This window comes from Squalius cephalus, assembly GCF_949319135.1.
Source record: "Squalius cephalus genome assembly, chromosome: 13".
NCBI lineage: Eukaryota > Metazoa > Chordata > Actinopteri > Cypriniformes > Leuciscidae > Squalius > Squalius cephalus.
Window position 1 is genome coordinate 9,221,885 of NC_137134.1, and position 17,387 is coordinate 9,239,271.

The window sequence follows — 17,387 nt, forward strand, 5'->3', positions numbered from 1 at the left end:
CAGAATGGGAAAGAAAGGTGATTTAAGCAATTTTGAGCGTGGCATGGTTGTTGGTGCCAGACGGGCTGGTCTGAGTATTTCACAATCTGCTCAGTTACTGGGATTTTCACGCACAACCATTTCTAGTGTTTACAAAGAATGGTGTGAAAAGGGAAAAACATCCAGTATGCAGCAGTCCTGTGGGCGAAAATGCCTTGTTGATGCTAGAGGTCAAAGGAGAATGGGCCGACTGATTCAAGCTGATAGAAGAGCAACTTTGACTGAAATAACCACTCGTTACAACGGAGGTATGCAGCAAAGCATTTGTGAAGCCACAACACGCACAACCTTGAGGCGGATGGGCTACAACAGCAGAAGACCCCACCGGGTACCACTCATCTCCACTACAAATAGGAAAAAGAGGCTACAATTTGCATGAGCTCACCAAAATTGGTCAGTCGAAGTCTCGATTTCTGTTGAGACATTCAGATGGTAGAGTCAGAATTTGGCGTAAACAGAATGAGAACATGGATCCATCATGCCTTGTTACCACTGTGCAGGCTGGTGGTGGTGGTGTAATGGTGTGGGGGATGTTTTCTTGGCACACTTTAGGCCCCTTAGTGCCAATTGGGCATCGTTTAAATGCCACGGCCTACCTGAGCATTGTTTCTGACCATGTCCATCCCTTTATGACCACCATGTACCCATCCTCAGATGGCTACTTCCAGCAGGATAATGCACCATGTCACAAAGCTCGAATCATTTCAAATTAGTTTCTTGAACATGACAATGAGTTCACTGTACTAAAATGGCCCCCACAGTCACCAGATCTCAACCCAATAGAGCATCTTTGGGATGTGGTGGAACGGGAGCTTCGTGCCCTGGATGTGCATCCCACAAATCTCCATCAACTGCAAGATGCTATCCTATCAATATGGGTCAACATTTCTAAAGAATGCTTTCAGCACCTTGTTGAATCAAAGCCACGTAGAATTAAGGCAGTTCTGAAGGCGAAAGGGGGTCAAACACAGTATTAGTATGGTGTTCCTAATAATCCTTTAGGTGAGTGTATATGTATGTACACACTGGCCGGCCAAAAAAAGTCGCTGTTGGATTTAAATGGGCAAATGCTTAAGAGTCGTGTCTGTGATTGGATCATTAGATTATTAGTTTCATGTTATATGTTTGGTTAACAGTTCTTCTAACCCTAATACTTTTCCCTGCATAATAACTTTTCATTTCTTAAAACACCATTTATGAAGACACATCATGACCATATTGATGGAAATAACATCTCAACATATATTTCCATTAATGTTTGGTCAAGATCTTGTATTGTAATTGTCAATACTTTCAATGAATTTAAGCTCTGGACTCAGAGGAGAAGATTCATGTGAGGAAATGATTCTTCATTCTTTCACAGTTTGAGCCTGATGAATCTTGACATTGTCATCCTGTAATATGGCCATGATGTGTCTTCATACATGGTTGTTAAAGAAATGAAAAGCTACACACTCCATCAATAGGGTTAGAAGAACTGTTGCCAAACATATAACATGCTAGAAACATAATAATCACTGCAATAATGATCCAATCAAAAACTCTTAAGCTTTTGTCTATTTAAATCCAAACAAGAACTTTTATTTCTTTCTTTTTTTTTTTTTTACCGAGCAGTGAACATATACTGAAGCATTAAAGTGTCTTTTTCAATAAATATTGCTGCTCCATGACAGCTATAAACTTGTGAACACACTTTTGCTAGACACCATTTTCTTGTTTATAATTTAACCAGGGTAATTACAATAAATAACTTTTTTTAATGAAACCATGTTTTAAATTCAAATACATGTAGTGTGTGTGTGTTTACTGCATATTAATGCAGTACATATATTAAAGTGATGTTTCATATGTACATATATTTACATATTTATTACAGTCTGTAGTTGAGTTTAAACGACAATGGTTGTGTGTTAAAGAAAGATAAACAGTCAACATTACATTTTATGTTTATAAAAACAAATACAAAATTAAATATATCAATATTATTTGAGAGTGAAGTTCAAATAAACCAAAGGGAATTGTTCAAACAAAATTCCCGAACGCTCTTCCCTTCTTTCATCGGTCAGTCGAACAGACAATCCTGTCCTAAACTCATGCCTTTGGTTGAGTCAGTGTTGCTGTGTTGGGCTGATTATGATGCTTAATACACATATATTATGTATTTTAGCACCCTTAGATTGCTGACCAATCAGCATCCAGAACCAGACCAGTTTTTGTTATACAATATATAACCTGAGCCACTCTTAAAACCATGTGTTATTTTCTGTGTAGGCCTGGAGAGTGTTGATCACTACCCCATCCTAGTGGCTGTGACAGGGATATTAGTGCGCATTCTGGTCGACTCCGATAAACACGGGTGAGTTTATGGCTTTGTTTTGCTTAATTTTTCTGTTTATATTATGGGGTTTCCATATTTATGGGCATACTTACTGATGTAGACTTAAAAAAATGCATTAAGGTAATATATGGTCCAGTCCTGCATTGTAGCTTTACACAAACCAAGCGTCTGTTTTATTTGTTTCTGTCTGGATTTGGTCTGTGGGACTCCATGACTTGTGTTTCTGGTTCAAGAGCCGTTTTCCTGTTCAAAGAGCACATTTGCTGTGAGGAAATGTGTGTGTGTGTCTTGGCATGGGTCTGAGTTGGACAGTTAATTGCATGTGCTGTTGCCTGAGGGAAGTCTGACACCCACCGTGTCCCTGTTGTGTGTCTGTGGGTCAGAGCAACATGATTCGGGACAGAACCTGTCCTGTGGGGAGGTGAAATCTAATAACGAGCTCCTGTTGACAGAAATGAGACTTCTGAGAGACCAGAGGAAGGACAAACGGGTCTCTGGTTCATCATTGCTCTCGCTCTTAGGATTTGTTTTTTAAAGCTGGATATCGTTTTTTTGTAGTCCTGGCGTTTGAAATGTTTTCACTATAGGCTGAAGGTTTATGGCAATTTTGTTCTTTCTGTTGTATTTTTTGACAAGTAATTGTGTGCGTGCGTGCGTGCGTGCTTGTGTATATATATATATGTATGTATGTATGTATGTATATATATATATATATATATATGACAAGTCATTTTTATAGATTTACGATCAGAATACACACTACCATACTGTCTAATACTTCTATCATTGAAGCTGGACTCATTGAAGCTTCATTCATTCATTCATTCATTCATTCATTCATTCATTCATTCATTCATTCATTCATTCATTCATTCATTCATATAAATGCCTCATTCATTCATTCATTCATTCATTCATTAATTAATTCATATAAATGCCTCATTCGTTAATTAATTAATTAATTAATTAATTCATTCATTCATATAAATGCCTCATTCATTAATTCATTCATTCATTCATATAAATGCCTCATTCATTTATTCGTTTATTCATTCATTCATTAATTCATATAAATACCTCATTCATTAATTCATTCATTAATTCATTAATCCATTCATATAAATGCCTCATTCATTAATTCATTCATTAATTCATTCATTCATTAATTCATTCATATATATATGCCTCATTCATTCATTCATTCGTTTATTCATTCATTCATTCATTCATTCATATAAATGCCTCATTCATTTATTTATTCATTCATTCATTCATATAAATACCTCATTCATTAATTCATTCATTCATTCATTTATTCATATAAATGCCTCATTCATTCATTCATTTTATGCACCAAGGATGCATTGGATTGATCAGAAGTGACCGTATAGACATTTATAATGTTACAAAAGATTTCAATTTCAAATAAATGCTGTTCTTTTAAAACTTGTATTTATCAAAGAATCCTAAAAAAAAAGATCACTGATTCAACAAAAATATTAAGCACAACGTTATTCAACATTGATAATAATCATAAATGTTTCTTGAGCATCAAATCATCATATTAGAGGGATTTCTGAAGGATCATGTGACACTGAATGATGTAAGTGAGTAATGATGCTGAAAATTCAGCTTTGATCACATAAATTAAACTTTACAATATATTACAATAGAAGACATTTCACAATATTAATGATTTTACTATACTTTTGATCAAATAAATGCAGCCATGGTGAGCACAAGTACGGATCCCCTAAAGGAACATGATGGAAAACAAGGACCATGACTGGCCTTGAATGATGCTTTTGAGGATATTAACTCTTTCCCCGCCATTGACTGAATTTTACGGCTTTCCGTGTTTTCACTGGTATACTGTAGGGGGCGCTATCACACATCTTCTGAACGAGTACTGAATCTCCTGATCAAAACACAGGCCAAGAAGAAGCAGAAACAAGCGATAACATATGAAAACAGATGCATATGTAAAATAACGCGATCATCAACAGTAAACATCATAGTAAACAAATCTGCCTAATGTTACTGAATGTAATGTGGACCCAGGACGAGCTCTAGGACTGTGAAGCTTTAGGGGTGTTGATGGACTCGATCTAATCCATCTGTGTTTTGAATCAGATCTGAATGTAGTCTTTCACAAAAACTCGATTTTCTCAGGTTTTCGCTTGAAAGTTGCTTTTTTTTTTTACTTACCCACATTCAGTGTTGATTTTTTGTCAATGTCAAGGCTTTGTTCTTTCTTTTTTATATTGTATGTTCAGATATTCATACAACAAAATGTTCTGGGGGCCATGATTTTTTTTTGTGTGTGAAAATGATAAAAAATGCTGCTAACTTTTTCCAAAAGCACTGGCGGGGAAAGAGTTAAAAGGATATTCCTGCATGTTGCTGAAATCTGATGAAGCTGTCTATAGATATGGGCACTGGACATCACTCTTGAACTTTCCAAACCTGTGATCAGTGATGTTCCCCGGATGCTTTGAACTTCCTCGACACACAAATGAGATTGGAAACGGATCTCTGGAGGAATAATGAATCGTTCTGAGATCTGATTCCTGGAAAAGCCTGATAGACGGCTCTCTATCATGCAAGACTTGATGTCTCGGTGAGCAGATGTTTAACATTTCACAGGCTTCAGAGACAAGGGCTCTGTTGAAACATTCGTTTTATGTGCATGAATCCAGAATGAATCAATGCTTTAGAGATAACAAGAGAAATGTAGTGTGGACGGACAGATATCAGACACATTTGAAATGGTTTCCAACAATAAAAGAAGAACTGCATCCAGTAACACTTCACTATATTATAGTAACACTTTACAACAGGGTTTTATTTGTTAACATGTTTACATCTTTGTTAATGTTGATCTGAACATTTACTAATGCATTTTTTAAAATCAAAAGTTGTATTGTTGTGAACGAACATGAACGTTGTTAGTTCATGTTAGTTAATGCATTAACTACTGTTAACAAATGAGACTTTATTGTAAAGTGTTACCCATATGGGCACTGACTTCTTGCTTTGAAATCACTGTTGCATTATGGCTGGTTTGAGTGCTGTTACTCTTGTTCATTATTCTTTATATAGTGCAGTGTCTTATGAGATGAACAATTAGATTTAACGATTATGTTTATTGGTCAAGGAAGACTTTGCTCACGAGACATTTGTTGTATTGAATTGCTCATAATATTTGAACCCAATGCAATATACAGTGCAAATAACAAGGACATACTCTTTTTCTGCATCAACTTTAAATGTTAAAATCAGTGATACATTTAAATTTGCTGCATTTTTGTTTTTGCTTTGCTTTTTACATTTTTTGTTTTGTCGTTTTGTTTTTGATGTTGTTTTATTTTTTGTTTTTGTAGTTTGTTTTGTTTTTGTTGTTTTGTTTAGTTTTTTTTCTTTGCTTTGTTTTGTTTTGTTTTTGATGTTGTTTATTTTTTGTTTTTGTAGTTTGTTTTGTTTTTGTTGTTTTGTTTAGTTTTTTTTCTTTGCTTTGTTTTGTCTTGTTTTTGATGTTTTTTTTTTTTTTGTTTTTTTTTTGTTTTACATGTATTTTGTTTTGTTTTCAGCAAATACATAATACACTTTCATGTAGACAAATACATTAACATACACATGATTAGTATGTCTAATCCATCATTACTATTTTATACAGAGGGATATAACTGACGAAAGTAAATATGTAAATACATGGTTTGTCCTAATTTCTAGCCATAATTTATCGTACATAAATACATTTCTTGCTTTATTTTTTCTTTCAATATGTTTTTTTTCTTAGTATTTCATGATATATTTAATTGTCTTCATATTTTCAATTTAGTTTTTGAAAATTACATTTGTATGTAACGTATTTAATTTTTTATTTTTACATAAATGCATTTCTCATAATTTAAATACTTCTATGGACACATTAAATTGCACATTTATTTATTGATTAATTCCTCTGAAGCGGACCCTAATGAGCGGGTCTAATGCTAAAGGGGGAAAAAATATGCATAAATGTACCTTAATTTTACCTGAGAGTGAATTATGTAAAGCTATACTTAACAGATCTTGTAAAAAATTAAATGATCAATAAGTTATGGCAACACATGTTTTTTACATTGCTTTAACTCACCAAAAAAAGCCGTTTTCAACTTTTTTTTTGTTATACAAGATTCAACTCAATTTTTAAAGTCAGTTTAATGTAATTTAAGTTGAAATTACTTAAACATCCAAGTTGATTGTACTTACAAAATATATATTTTTTTTTTACAGTGAGGGTCGGCTTTGTGCTGTTGCACTGTTGCCCACACTATACCAATTACCCAGAATGCTTCTCTCCGCCGAGCTGTGGTGTTCTCTTATCTTCTCGAGATGGTCTTCTCTCTCCACGTGCTCTGATAAGACCTGACCTTTCTCTTTGAATGTCACCAGTCTTCTTGTACTTGTTGTAGAAGGTCTTATAAGGTCACACTAACCCTGTACACACACTGGAAGCAGACGCCGAGTGTGTCAGGTCACTTGTGTTTACAAGTGAATCACGAGAGATTGTGTCTTGAGAAGATGACCTTTCCAAACTTGCTGTAACCGCAACACCTCAAGTAAAAGCCAAGGCGAAAAACAAGCTTTTTCCGTGAGCGTTTCGAAGCGTGCAGCATGTCTCTATACGCTTTCATTTTTCTCGTTCTTGAATCACTAATGGTTTGTTCTGACTTGAAAGCCTCAATAACCAAGTTTGTTCGTGGATATCATATGTTCGGAGATATTGCATTATGACAGTGAGAGGATGCTCTTATGGCCAAGCAACTTTTCTTTCAGTGTGATTTATGCAGGAAAACTAGGTTTGGAAACAGTGTATTAATGAATCAGTCAACAAGACTCGGTTTGAATCAATCTAATGACTCGAAACTAATGAATCTAATGAGTGTGTTCATTGAACTGCCTTTCATTTCTAATGAATTAATTGGAAAAAACAACATTTAACTGAAATTGTTGATTGGTATATTTAAGTCAATTATTCTTTATTAGCAAATATTCTTCACTTTGGACCAGTTAATTGTGTTATTGAAATTAAGGATGGTTAAGTGAAATCAGAATCGTTAAGTTCTTTCCGATTCTCATCCCCACAGAAGATCCTCTTATTCGACCCTGTAAATTGTCTCTGAAACACCTCTGCTTTCATCACACGGTGAATGGGGAACTAACTGAACTGCTGCTAAATTTGGCATATTATATCCGGCACAAATTCGCTAATGAGAAAATAATTGGTGTGACACCTGGCACCTTCCCTCTTCCCTCTTCCTGATTTCCTCCAGACGCTTGCTTGAGTTGTGGGGAGGTTGTCATGGTTTGTCGGTACTATTGAAATTTCCAACTGAAAAATGTGAACTGAGCTCATTTACCTCATTTGTATGCATGCCATGCATGTTTTGATATGCAAGTGAGCAACTTGTATTTATTTTTTATTTATTTTTATTTTTTTCACAAATTTGATTCCAAGCATAGAAAATCAAGCTTGAAATTAAAAGCAACCATTCGGAATGACTTACGGTTACTGGTCCCTGATTAAACATTATGTCGTTTATTTCATCTAGAGTTCTCTGATTAAGTTGCATTAGCATTTAAAATGTTCAATTCACAATGTTTTTTATTGCCTCATGAAACAACCTCAGTTATTTTTACTGGTTGTTTCACTTTTCAGATGTTGATATGATAACATGTTTCATAAACATAATACAGTTACTGTCGCACACTGCCTTGTGTTGCATGTTGCTTTTATACAAAGGCGAATTAATTTAATTGATTAAAAAAATGACAAGAGTTTAAAAAGATACATGTAATAATGATCAGAATATATATTCAAGAATATTCAGAATTTAATAATCAAAGTAAACATTTTATATTAGTCAGAATTTAATAATAATCAGAAGTAGCATTTTATAATAATGAAAATGCAATAATCGAAATACACATTTAATAATAATCAGAATTTAATAATCATAAAAACATTTTATAATTATCATAATGTAATAATTAAAATAAATAATTAAAATGTAATATTAATCAGAAGAAACATTTTATAATAATTGCAATTTAATAATAATCAGAATAAACCTTTTATAATAGTCAAAATTTTATAATAATCAGACGTTATTTTGTAATTATCAAAATACAATAATCAGAATAAACATTTTATAATGATTAGAATGTAATCAGAATAAGCATTTTATAAAACAAATAAACATTTATAAGAATATAGTAATACTATAATAAAACAATGTAATAATAATCAAAAGAAACATATTATAAATATATAATTAGACTGTAGTAATCATAATACACATTTCATAATCAGAATGTAATAATAATAATAATAATCAGAATAAACATTTAATAATAATCAGAATGTTATACTTAGGAAAATATTTTTTTTGAAATAATTCAAATTAGTTACTAATGATGATAATACACATTTTATAATTAGAATGTAGTAATCATGATATATTTCAGAATAGCTAGAATGCAATAATAATCAGAATAACAATCAGAACAAACATTTTGTAAGAATAAGCAGTTTATAATAATTAGAAAGTAGTAATCATCATATACATTTCATAATAATCAGAATGTAATAACCTGAATAAACATTTTATAATATATATTTGTTTAAATAATCAAAATGTAACGATAATGAAAACAACTTTTTTCTCCATCAAGTGTGTTTAACGCTTGAACTGTGGTTCATCCATGCAGAGTTTAGAGCCTTTTTGTTATATCTATTATGATATATTGTTGTGATGAATAATCAGTGTTACACTGACTCCATATTATCTGAAGCTGCTATTCGTTTGCATTTACAGCAGTGAATCATATCCAGTGTTGCATGGGTGTGGATGGCACCAGATCTATTTGGATAAATAGATTAAATATTCCAGTCATATATTTAACAATGACCACCGTTTTGTGTTTTGGTTGTGATTTGTCTGCTAGACACTCTCAGTTTTACATCAGTTTTGATTACATAATGGAGTGACCATTAAGTGCATGACTAATTGAATTTAAGCAGCTGTATGGGAAATGCATGATAGATCTCGTGTATAATAGTGCCAGGTTTGGCACAGCTCGGTCTTGACGCTCTCAATATGAGCCTTTACTATGAGGTCAGTTCTCTCAGCTACTGGGATCCCTAATTCATGTCCAATTAGTTCTTCAAATCTCATGTCATCTCCTCCAGACCGCCTGTAATTTTCCACAGGAACCAAAGAGCTTTGTGGGACCTCTGCCAAGTTCCTCGGGTACGGTTGGTCCAGCATCCCTCATCTTTTAGTGTAGCGTGAAGGAACCACATTGAGCCACACCAACAAACAAACCCCTTCAAAACCTGTATGACTTATTTTCTTCTGTCGAACACAAAAGAAGGTATTTTGAAAAATGTCTTTTGTCCATACAATGAAAGTCAATGGAATTGAATTGACTTTCATTGTATGGACGAAAGGACTTAAAATTGACTTCCTGAAAGTCAGTGGGGTCCAATTTTTGGAGCCCATTGAGTTTCATTGTATGGACAAAAGCACTTAAAATTGACTTTCTGTGGGGTTTGATGTTGCTCTCCAGTTCTGCTTATGGTGCTGACAATTATGGTAGACAATGACATTTCTATCACGATAATAGAAAATAATTGCTCTAATGAGTAGCTCATTGTATCCTGTCCTTCAGAGGTCACTTAAAAACGTCTCACTTGAGGTCATAAAGCATCCCAGGGTACTTAAGTTAAAGGGTAAGGAGTGTTACCTTGGTTTCGACCTTGGTCTTTGGGATAAATTTCCCCCAAAGGTCCATTAAGACCTTTTTCTAATAACCTGTCCACCTCCAACTAGCATAATGGTGATGGACTGCTGCAGTATTGTCCAAAGGTGGAGGTCAATGGAAGTTCTTCAACATAGGTTAAACCGCTACCCTTTTTAAAAAGTTCTGTGGCTGCACCATGGTACACTTACGATGATAAAGTAAAATGATACAATGATAAAAATCATGGTAAATTGTGTTTTTGGTGGCAACTTTAACACTGGCAAGTCATTTTCTTCAGAAAATACCATGCAAGGGTCCATCCACGTTTTTGCATGTTTTCAAAAGTAGCATTTTTATAATAATTAATGCTTCCCAATGACAAGTTTTGTCTCTATTAGTGTCTATTTTGTATATACGACGTAGATACGCTACAACAGGTAAACATGTCACAAATTTGATCGTGATTGAATCAATTCACAAAAGTATTGATTCAAATGTGCCTACCTGAAATAGTGATGCAATAATGTGAGGAATAAATTTTTTTGCCAATTTCTAAGTTCGCTTAACCCTTTGCCCTTGTGTTTTCTAACTAAAAACAACAAATATAACATCTTTAAGGATATTAAGAAAAAGAAAAAGTAGATGTTATGAACGTGAGACATTGAGGTAAAGACGTTGCAATGAAATACAATGGAAAAGGAGTGCAGTGGAAAAAAAAAAAAATGATTGAATGATTAACATGTTTATATACCATTGTGCATCCATGAAAGCCCAAGAAAATCATGATATTACCATGATATATCCACAACTCCATGGTATTAGCATGGTATTAACTTGGCATTTTATCCCAGAAAACCTGGTACATGTTTGTTAGCGTAAAGTTCTGCAGCATTAACCGAGCTAGTGTTAAAATGAAATAGCAATGCACTGATGCTAATATGCTGCCTGAAAATAAAGCACATGGCAGATAAAGAGGCATTAGCATCATTAGCATCATTTCATCTAGTTTAGCCTTTGTGTGGCGACTGTGTTTGTTTTGACACTCTCGCGTTCGTTAGCGGCTCATTCATATGCAAGGCTCGATGAAGCAGAGCCAAAAGTGTGTCAGTTTGCCACATTTTAATTAGCCCATTTCTCCTTTAGCCCACTGACAAAAGCTAAGAGAGGACAAAGCAAAGCAGCATTAACGCTGGCGTCAACTTCCATTAGCTAAAGTGTCAGACATGTTCTTCTCTGCAGCTGGTGCTACATAAAGACAAAGCCAAAAAGTGGACGACGCTAGTGGTTTAGTTCCTTGCATAGCATTGTTGCTGTTTTTAGAAGCTAATTAAACAAATGGCTATATCGATCTTAATTCACAAAGTGTTATACATTGTACAGAAGGCAATGCACATGTCAAAGAAATTACGGCAAACTATATTTCCCCTGAATAAAACAACAACATTCGGCCAGATCAGTTAGCGCTTCTGAATTGTCACTACAGTAAAGATCAATATTGAAAACTGCGTCGAACACGGTAAGAATTAAAAATCCCCCTGTAGTCAATAGTTTCATCCCTTAAAACTCATCTTTGATCACCAAAATTACATATTTAAAAAAAATTCTTACAGATTGATGTCTGGAATGCAGTGTAATACTGTCTTTCGGTTGTCGGCTAAATTACAGTAAGTTTCCAGATTCTGTGCTTCGGTAAAAAAATTATATTTTGGTGCATCATTAATCAGGATTCAACCGCTATACAATACATTACAATATGATTTCCGACCATGATTGAAACGATCGACATAGACTTTCACACACCAATCCCGGTAAATTACCGTAACATTGCCAGAATGACTCTACCGGTAAATTCTGTGAGGTCAGCCATCGGAAGTGATCTTTAAACACAGCATGAGGAGAAGCGCTTTAGTTTCGGTATCACTCCAATTTGAAGACGTTTGTAAGCGGTGGTGAGTAAACGCGTCATCTACGTCATAATTTTATGAATGGCCCAGAGCCGTTGCTCTTTCAACGGCTTCTGATTGGCCCACATCACTTCTTACGTCAGCGCGTTCTGACCTCGTACACCAGTGCAAAATACCGGTAAACTTCATTCCGCGTTCACACAGCGCATATACCGGTAATTTACTGGTAATGTTACAACGTCCCTTACTGGAAGATTGCTGGAACCAGTTTACTGGTATATCTGAAATGGTCCTGCTAACACATGATCTGTTACCGGTAATATACCGGTAAAGACTGTATGTGTGAAAGGGGCGATTGATACAGCTACAGTATTAATACAATACTGTGAGGAAGTAGAATCGTGATATACCGATATTTGATTTGAACATACTTTAGCCATTTTTAAGTTAGCCTAACCACTAGCCTTTATATTTCCTTGTTAAAAGGAACCAATGTAATATGATTAATGATTAAAAAAATAATAATAATAATGAACGTCATTTCAAAGTATACTTAGTTTTTTTTTTTACGCGTTCACTAGCGAATGCGTGCAGTCGAACTTTTCAAACGCCTATACTTCATTTGATATGATATACTTCCAGAATCTGCGCTATTTTTCTCCAGAAATTATGACGGATAAAAATGTCTTTGTATTCTTCTGAACTAAAGTTGCACCTATCTCATAACCCCTTCACTCAAGCGCTTGTCAATGTGGGCGTCTCTTGTTGTTGCAGTGTCCGATATTTTGTTATTGTTGGTCCATCTTTTTAGTTTCGTTTTCTATTGTGAACAGTGGCGGCGCCAGGGGGGAGCTAGGTGGTGCTGTAGCTCCCCCTATAATAGCCATAGCACCTGCCAAGCACCCCCAAGAAATGTCTGTAATTTTTTTTATATTTATATTTTAATGTCATGTTTGAATAGTCTTTTTCATGTTGTTAAAAATAGGAATTAAATAATAATTTCAAAATCGTGAGCGGACGCGCGCGGGCGGGCGCAGGCGCGGTCGCCGTGAGCGCTGAGCGAGCAGGAATGAGTAACGTAGAATGAGTTTTCGTCGACAAAGCAAAAAAGCTGTCGGGACTAAAAATAGAAAAAGAAAGAGGGAAAAGGAGATGGCATGTCAATTGATGCGACAGCAGCTACTGTAAATAAGTGGATGGTGAAAGGCAACAGGTAGGATTTAAAGTGTGACGTCCAGGCATGTAGGCTACTGGCCATCGGGAGTTCGGGACTACCGGGAGATTCCCGGTGGGCCGACGTGCTTTTTGGGCCGATACATCTCATACATTTTTTTTTTTTTTTTTTGTCTTAACGGCCCATAAAACTCGTACATCGGCGGCCCATTCGTTTTGTTTTGCTTAATTGGCGGCGCATGGGTTAGTGCCGGTGTAATGCATTGGTTAAAAAAAGTCAGCGTTAGTTTTTTTTTTTTTTCTGACACCCCATGAAACACTTAGATCAGCGGCCCATTGGTTCTTTTATAGTATAGAATTTTTTTAAAGTATAGAAATTAGTACAAAATTAATTATGGAAGTTTCCTTTATTTTTCAGTGCATTTGTTTTACAATATATGGCTATTACTATCATGGGATGGGATTAATATTATAACTATTATTATGTAGTAGTGTAATGTAGACTGACACTGTAACTAAAAGAGGTTTGAATTTTTCTTTGTTTAATTTGCACACTGAATATGGGTTGGAGCTTTCAATTTTTAACTCTCAAAGTGCACCAGATTGATGATTGCCAAAATTGTTGCTGCATACCCCTCTGGGTAGTTGCGTCCCTGTTTATATCCCTTGCGTTTAATACTTTTACATATATATACAGTATATATATATATATACTACTTATAGTCGCAGAACGAGTACAGTTAATGCGGGCATGTACGCATGTGTATACTTTCATTATGGTGTTGTTCATGATGGCGTTTCATTATGGTGGTCCACTCCAATGCGACCTCCATAATAAAACGCCCCAAAATTCAAAGCACCTTCTCTTAAGTGTTGAGCATCCCCATAGCACCTGCAACAGAAAATCTCTGGAGCCGCCACTGATTGTGAAACACCACGCTAGGCCAGTTTTACCACCTTGTGGAACAGCTGATTAGTGCAAAACAATTCAGTGCGCATGTGCGGCCTGCATGTACAAAGTACTGTTATTCTGTACTATTCTGGTGATGCAATGTGTGAAGTATACTTTGGGTTTAAAACCGAGAGGTGTGGCCTAGCGATTAGCAAACATGCTACTATACGTTCGCTTGGGTAGACAGCGTTCTAATCATCATTTTCCATCCTCTTCTACTTTACTATTAAAAAAGTGTCAAAAAGGCCAACAATAATATTAAAACCCACTTGGTAAAAGCAGTTGTAAACTTTTTTTTACTAGCCGTTTGGCTAACTTTTGCTAAATAATTAGGAAATGCAGGCTTAAAACAACATGAGTAAATGATTATCACATTTTTATCTTTAGGTGAACATGCATTAAAGCTCAATTGTAAAGGTTCTCTTGGAGAACTGCAGAGTTTGACTGGTGTAAAACAACAGTGAGGTTCAGCGCCAGTGCGAGACATTCGTTCTGATAACGCGCACATACGCCTCCCCAATCTCTTGTGGAAGAAAAAAAATCAATTTAGATAATTTCCCTCCATTATTGTTGGCTAAAAGGCATCAGATACAGCTTGCAGTGCTGTACTAATTAGATTGTGACACAGTGTAATTGGCTTTAGCAGCTTTCGGGGAAGAAATGGACTATGAGGAGGAGGGGAACATTTCACCCTCGTTGTCTTTTCAACACCCTGAGCAGGACGTGCTGATAACCTCCTGACCACCGATTCAGGCGCTGTGGATTGTTCTCCCTGTCTAATGAATCTCACTAACAATATGTACTGCGGTATTAATATGTTCTTTTTACACTTGAATGGTGAAACCATTTTTTTTTTTTTTTTTTGGCATGGTAACATGGTAATACTATCTTTTTTAGACTTGAGTACAGAGAGAATACCATGCTTTTGGATATGGTAACATGGTATCATTCCATGTTTTTGGGATGCACCATGATAAATTCATGTTTTTTGAACATATACAGTGATTATACCATGTTATTTTTCAACATGTAGTACAATTATATATATGTTTTGTTTTTTACATATATGGCACTACCATGCTTTTATAATACTACCATAGTTATACCATGTTTTTTCTGTCATGCACCTTGGTAATGCGTGTTTTTTTCATCCAAATACCATGTTAATGAGTATGATAAAGGTTCAATACTGTAGTATTTTCATCTGAGTACCATGGTACAACTACAGTACTTTTGAACAGCCACCTTCGGATTAATTTGTGCTGTTTACTTATGAATGACATGGGTTTTTTTTTTTTTTTTTTGACAAAAATGCGTATTAGCTTAATTTTTACTGATAAATTTAGTTAAAATACTGTTGTCATGCAAAATATTTGCATGCTAACTTCTAATACATTCTCGCCTCAGCTACAAAAAGTAAAAATGTATTGCATATGGTGCCAATAGCCTGCTGAGCTACTCACTTTATTTCAGAATTGGAGTGATAACACAAAGTTAGTCCTAATATTCCTGCTTTCAGAAGATCGAATGAATTCCTCGAAAGCATACATAATTCAAAGCCGCTTTCAGCTTTGTTTTAAAACAATCCCATCAGTTTGACAGCACAGAGCTCAGAAGTTGGCTGATTCATCTGAAAAGCTTTTAATGTTGATGTTTTCAATCTAATCATTGAGGACTGATTACATTTCAAACGGACTCGCATATCGCGCTTAATTTCAGACAAGATGCTAAAAATCGTGTTCAGTTTTGCATCGCTAATCGGCCTGTCATGCATAATGCTATTTAATGTTTTTTTGTTAATAAATCCTGAATATTTACACTATTTTATTAATGAATGAACACTATTTATGGGGTATATATTGTAGTTTTATATGACACTTTTGGTCGGTCAACAAGTCATAAAAGTATCTTTGATGGTTTAGTTGGGGGCTTTGGTCACAGTGCTTTGTTCATATCATGATTCTTGACCACCACAGTTGTTAAGTCCCCCTGTGGTGAAAATCAAGCTTTTAATGTTGTTTATATGTCTATGTGGTGTTTTTAATATGCTTTAAGACAAACCATGTGTAAATTCATAAGTCGACACCATTGCTGAGTATTTTCTCCTTAAAACTGCAGTGAACCAAAGACAGTCTCAAAAACACGCTTTGAAATCATTAGTTTTTCTGACGCCACAAACGACCTTGTAACCAGTCAGATCAATGCGTGATCGTCAACGAGTGGATCTCTGAGCTGAGTGAGTGGAGGCGGGGCTCATTTGCATATTCATAGAACCACGTATACTAAATGAGGCACAGGTGAAGAGTTATATTCACGCTATTTTAAGGCATGACAAAAAAAAAAAAAATCCAAGGAAAACCGTTTAATATGTCATTTTGGTGATCAAAGATGAGTTTTAAGGGATGAAACTGTTGACCGCAGGGGGATTTTAATTCTCACCGTGTTCAATGCAGTTTTCAAGATTGATCTTTACTCTAGTGACAATTCATCACCATTGATTCTTCCCGCTGTCGCAAACACTTGACTTCTGTGCCGATGATTGTGTGACTGGAGACATCTGCAGTCACATCGACCCTTCCAACTCACGCCCTGCTTGTGTTCTGCCTTCATGGATATTAGGACTTTTATTTTGACAAAATGGCTAAAGTACTACAGCATTTAGTAATTAGTTCTATAGAGTGGTTTCTGAAGGATCATGTGACACTGAAGACTGGAGTGATGAATTGTCTCTACAGTAAAGATCAATCTTGAAAACTGCGTCGAACACGGTAAGAATTAAAATCTCACTGTAGTCAACAGTTTCATCCCTTAAAACTCATCTTTGATCACCAAAATGACACATTTAAACTAGGCCATCTCTCCCATCATAATCAATGAAGCTGTCTATACCGTGTGTGGCGGAATTTAGTGTAAACAACACCATTGTAATTGTAACATTTCTGTATGACTTCAAGTACAAATAATGTGAAAGGCATCAAAACTATCCAGAATGAACAGTGAACCTGAATCAGTGCACACACCTAATATGATGGTGAAGTTACTGCACTCCTGATGTCAAGCCTTTGATGTCTGACTCAATACTTGCTACTTTGAGATAGTTAGAGGCTCAACACCAGTAACCTACCGGTTGCCATAGCAACCTATTTTTTCTTTTTACTTTGAAAACATTGTTTTTTTCTTCTTTTTAGAA

The 17,387-nt window shown here is 35.2% G+C and overlaps 1 protein-coding gene across 3 annotated transcripts in view; it reads left to right on the top strand.

The window, feature by feature from the left end:
* Positions 1-17,387, top strand: part of rnf123 (ring finger protein 123) — a 148,193-nt gene that overhangs the window by 63,550 nt on the left and 67,256 nt on the right. For all 3 annotated transcript variants that reach the window (XM_079889891.1, XM_079889892.1, XM_079889893.1), the window contains exon 35: positions 2,311-2,395. In XM_079889891.1, the coding sequence (XP_079746017.1) occupies positions 2,311-2,395 (85 nt within the window). The remainder of the gene's footprint in view (positions 1-2,310; positions 2,396-17,387) is intronic.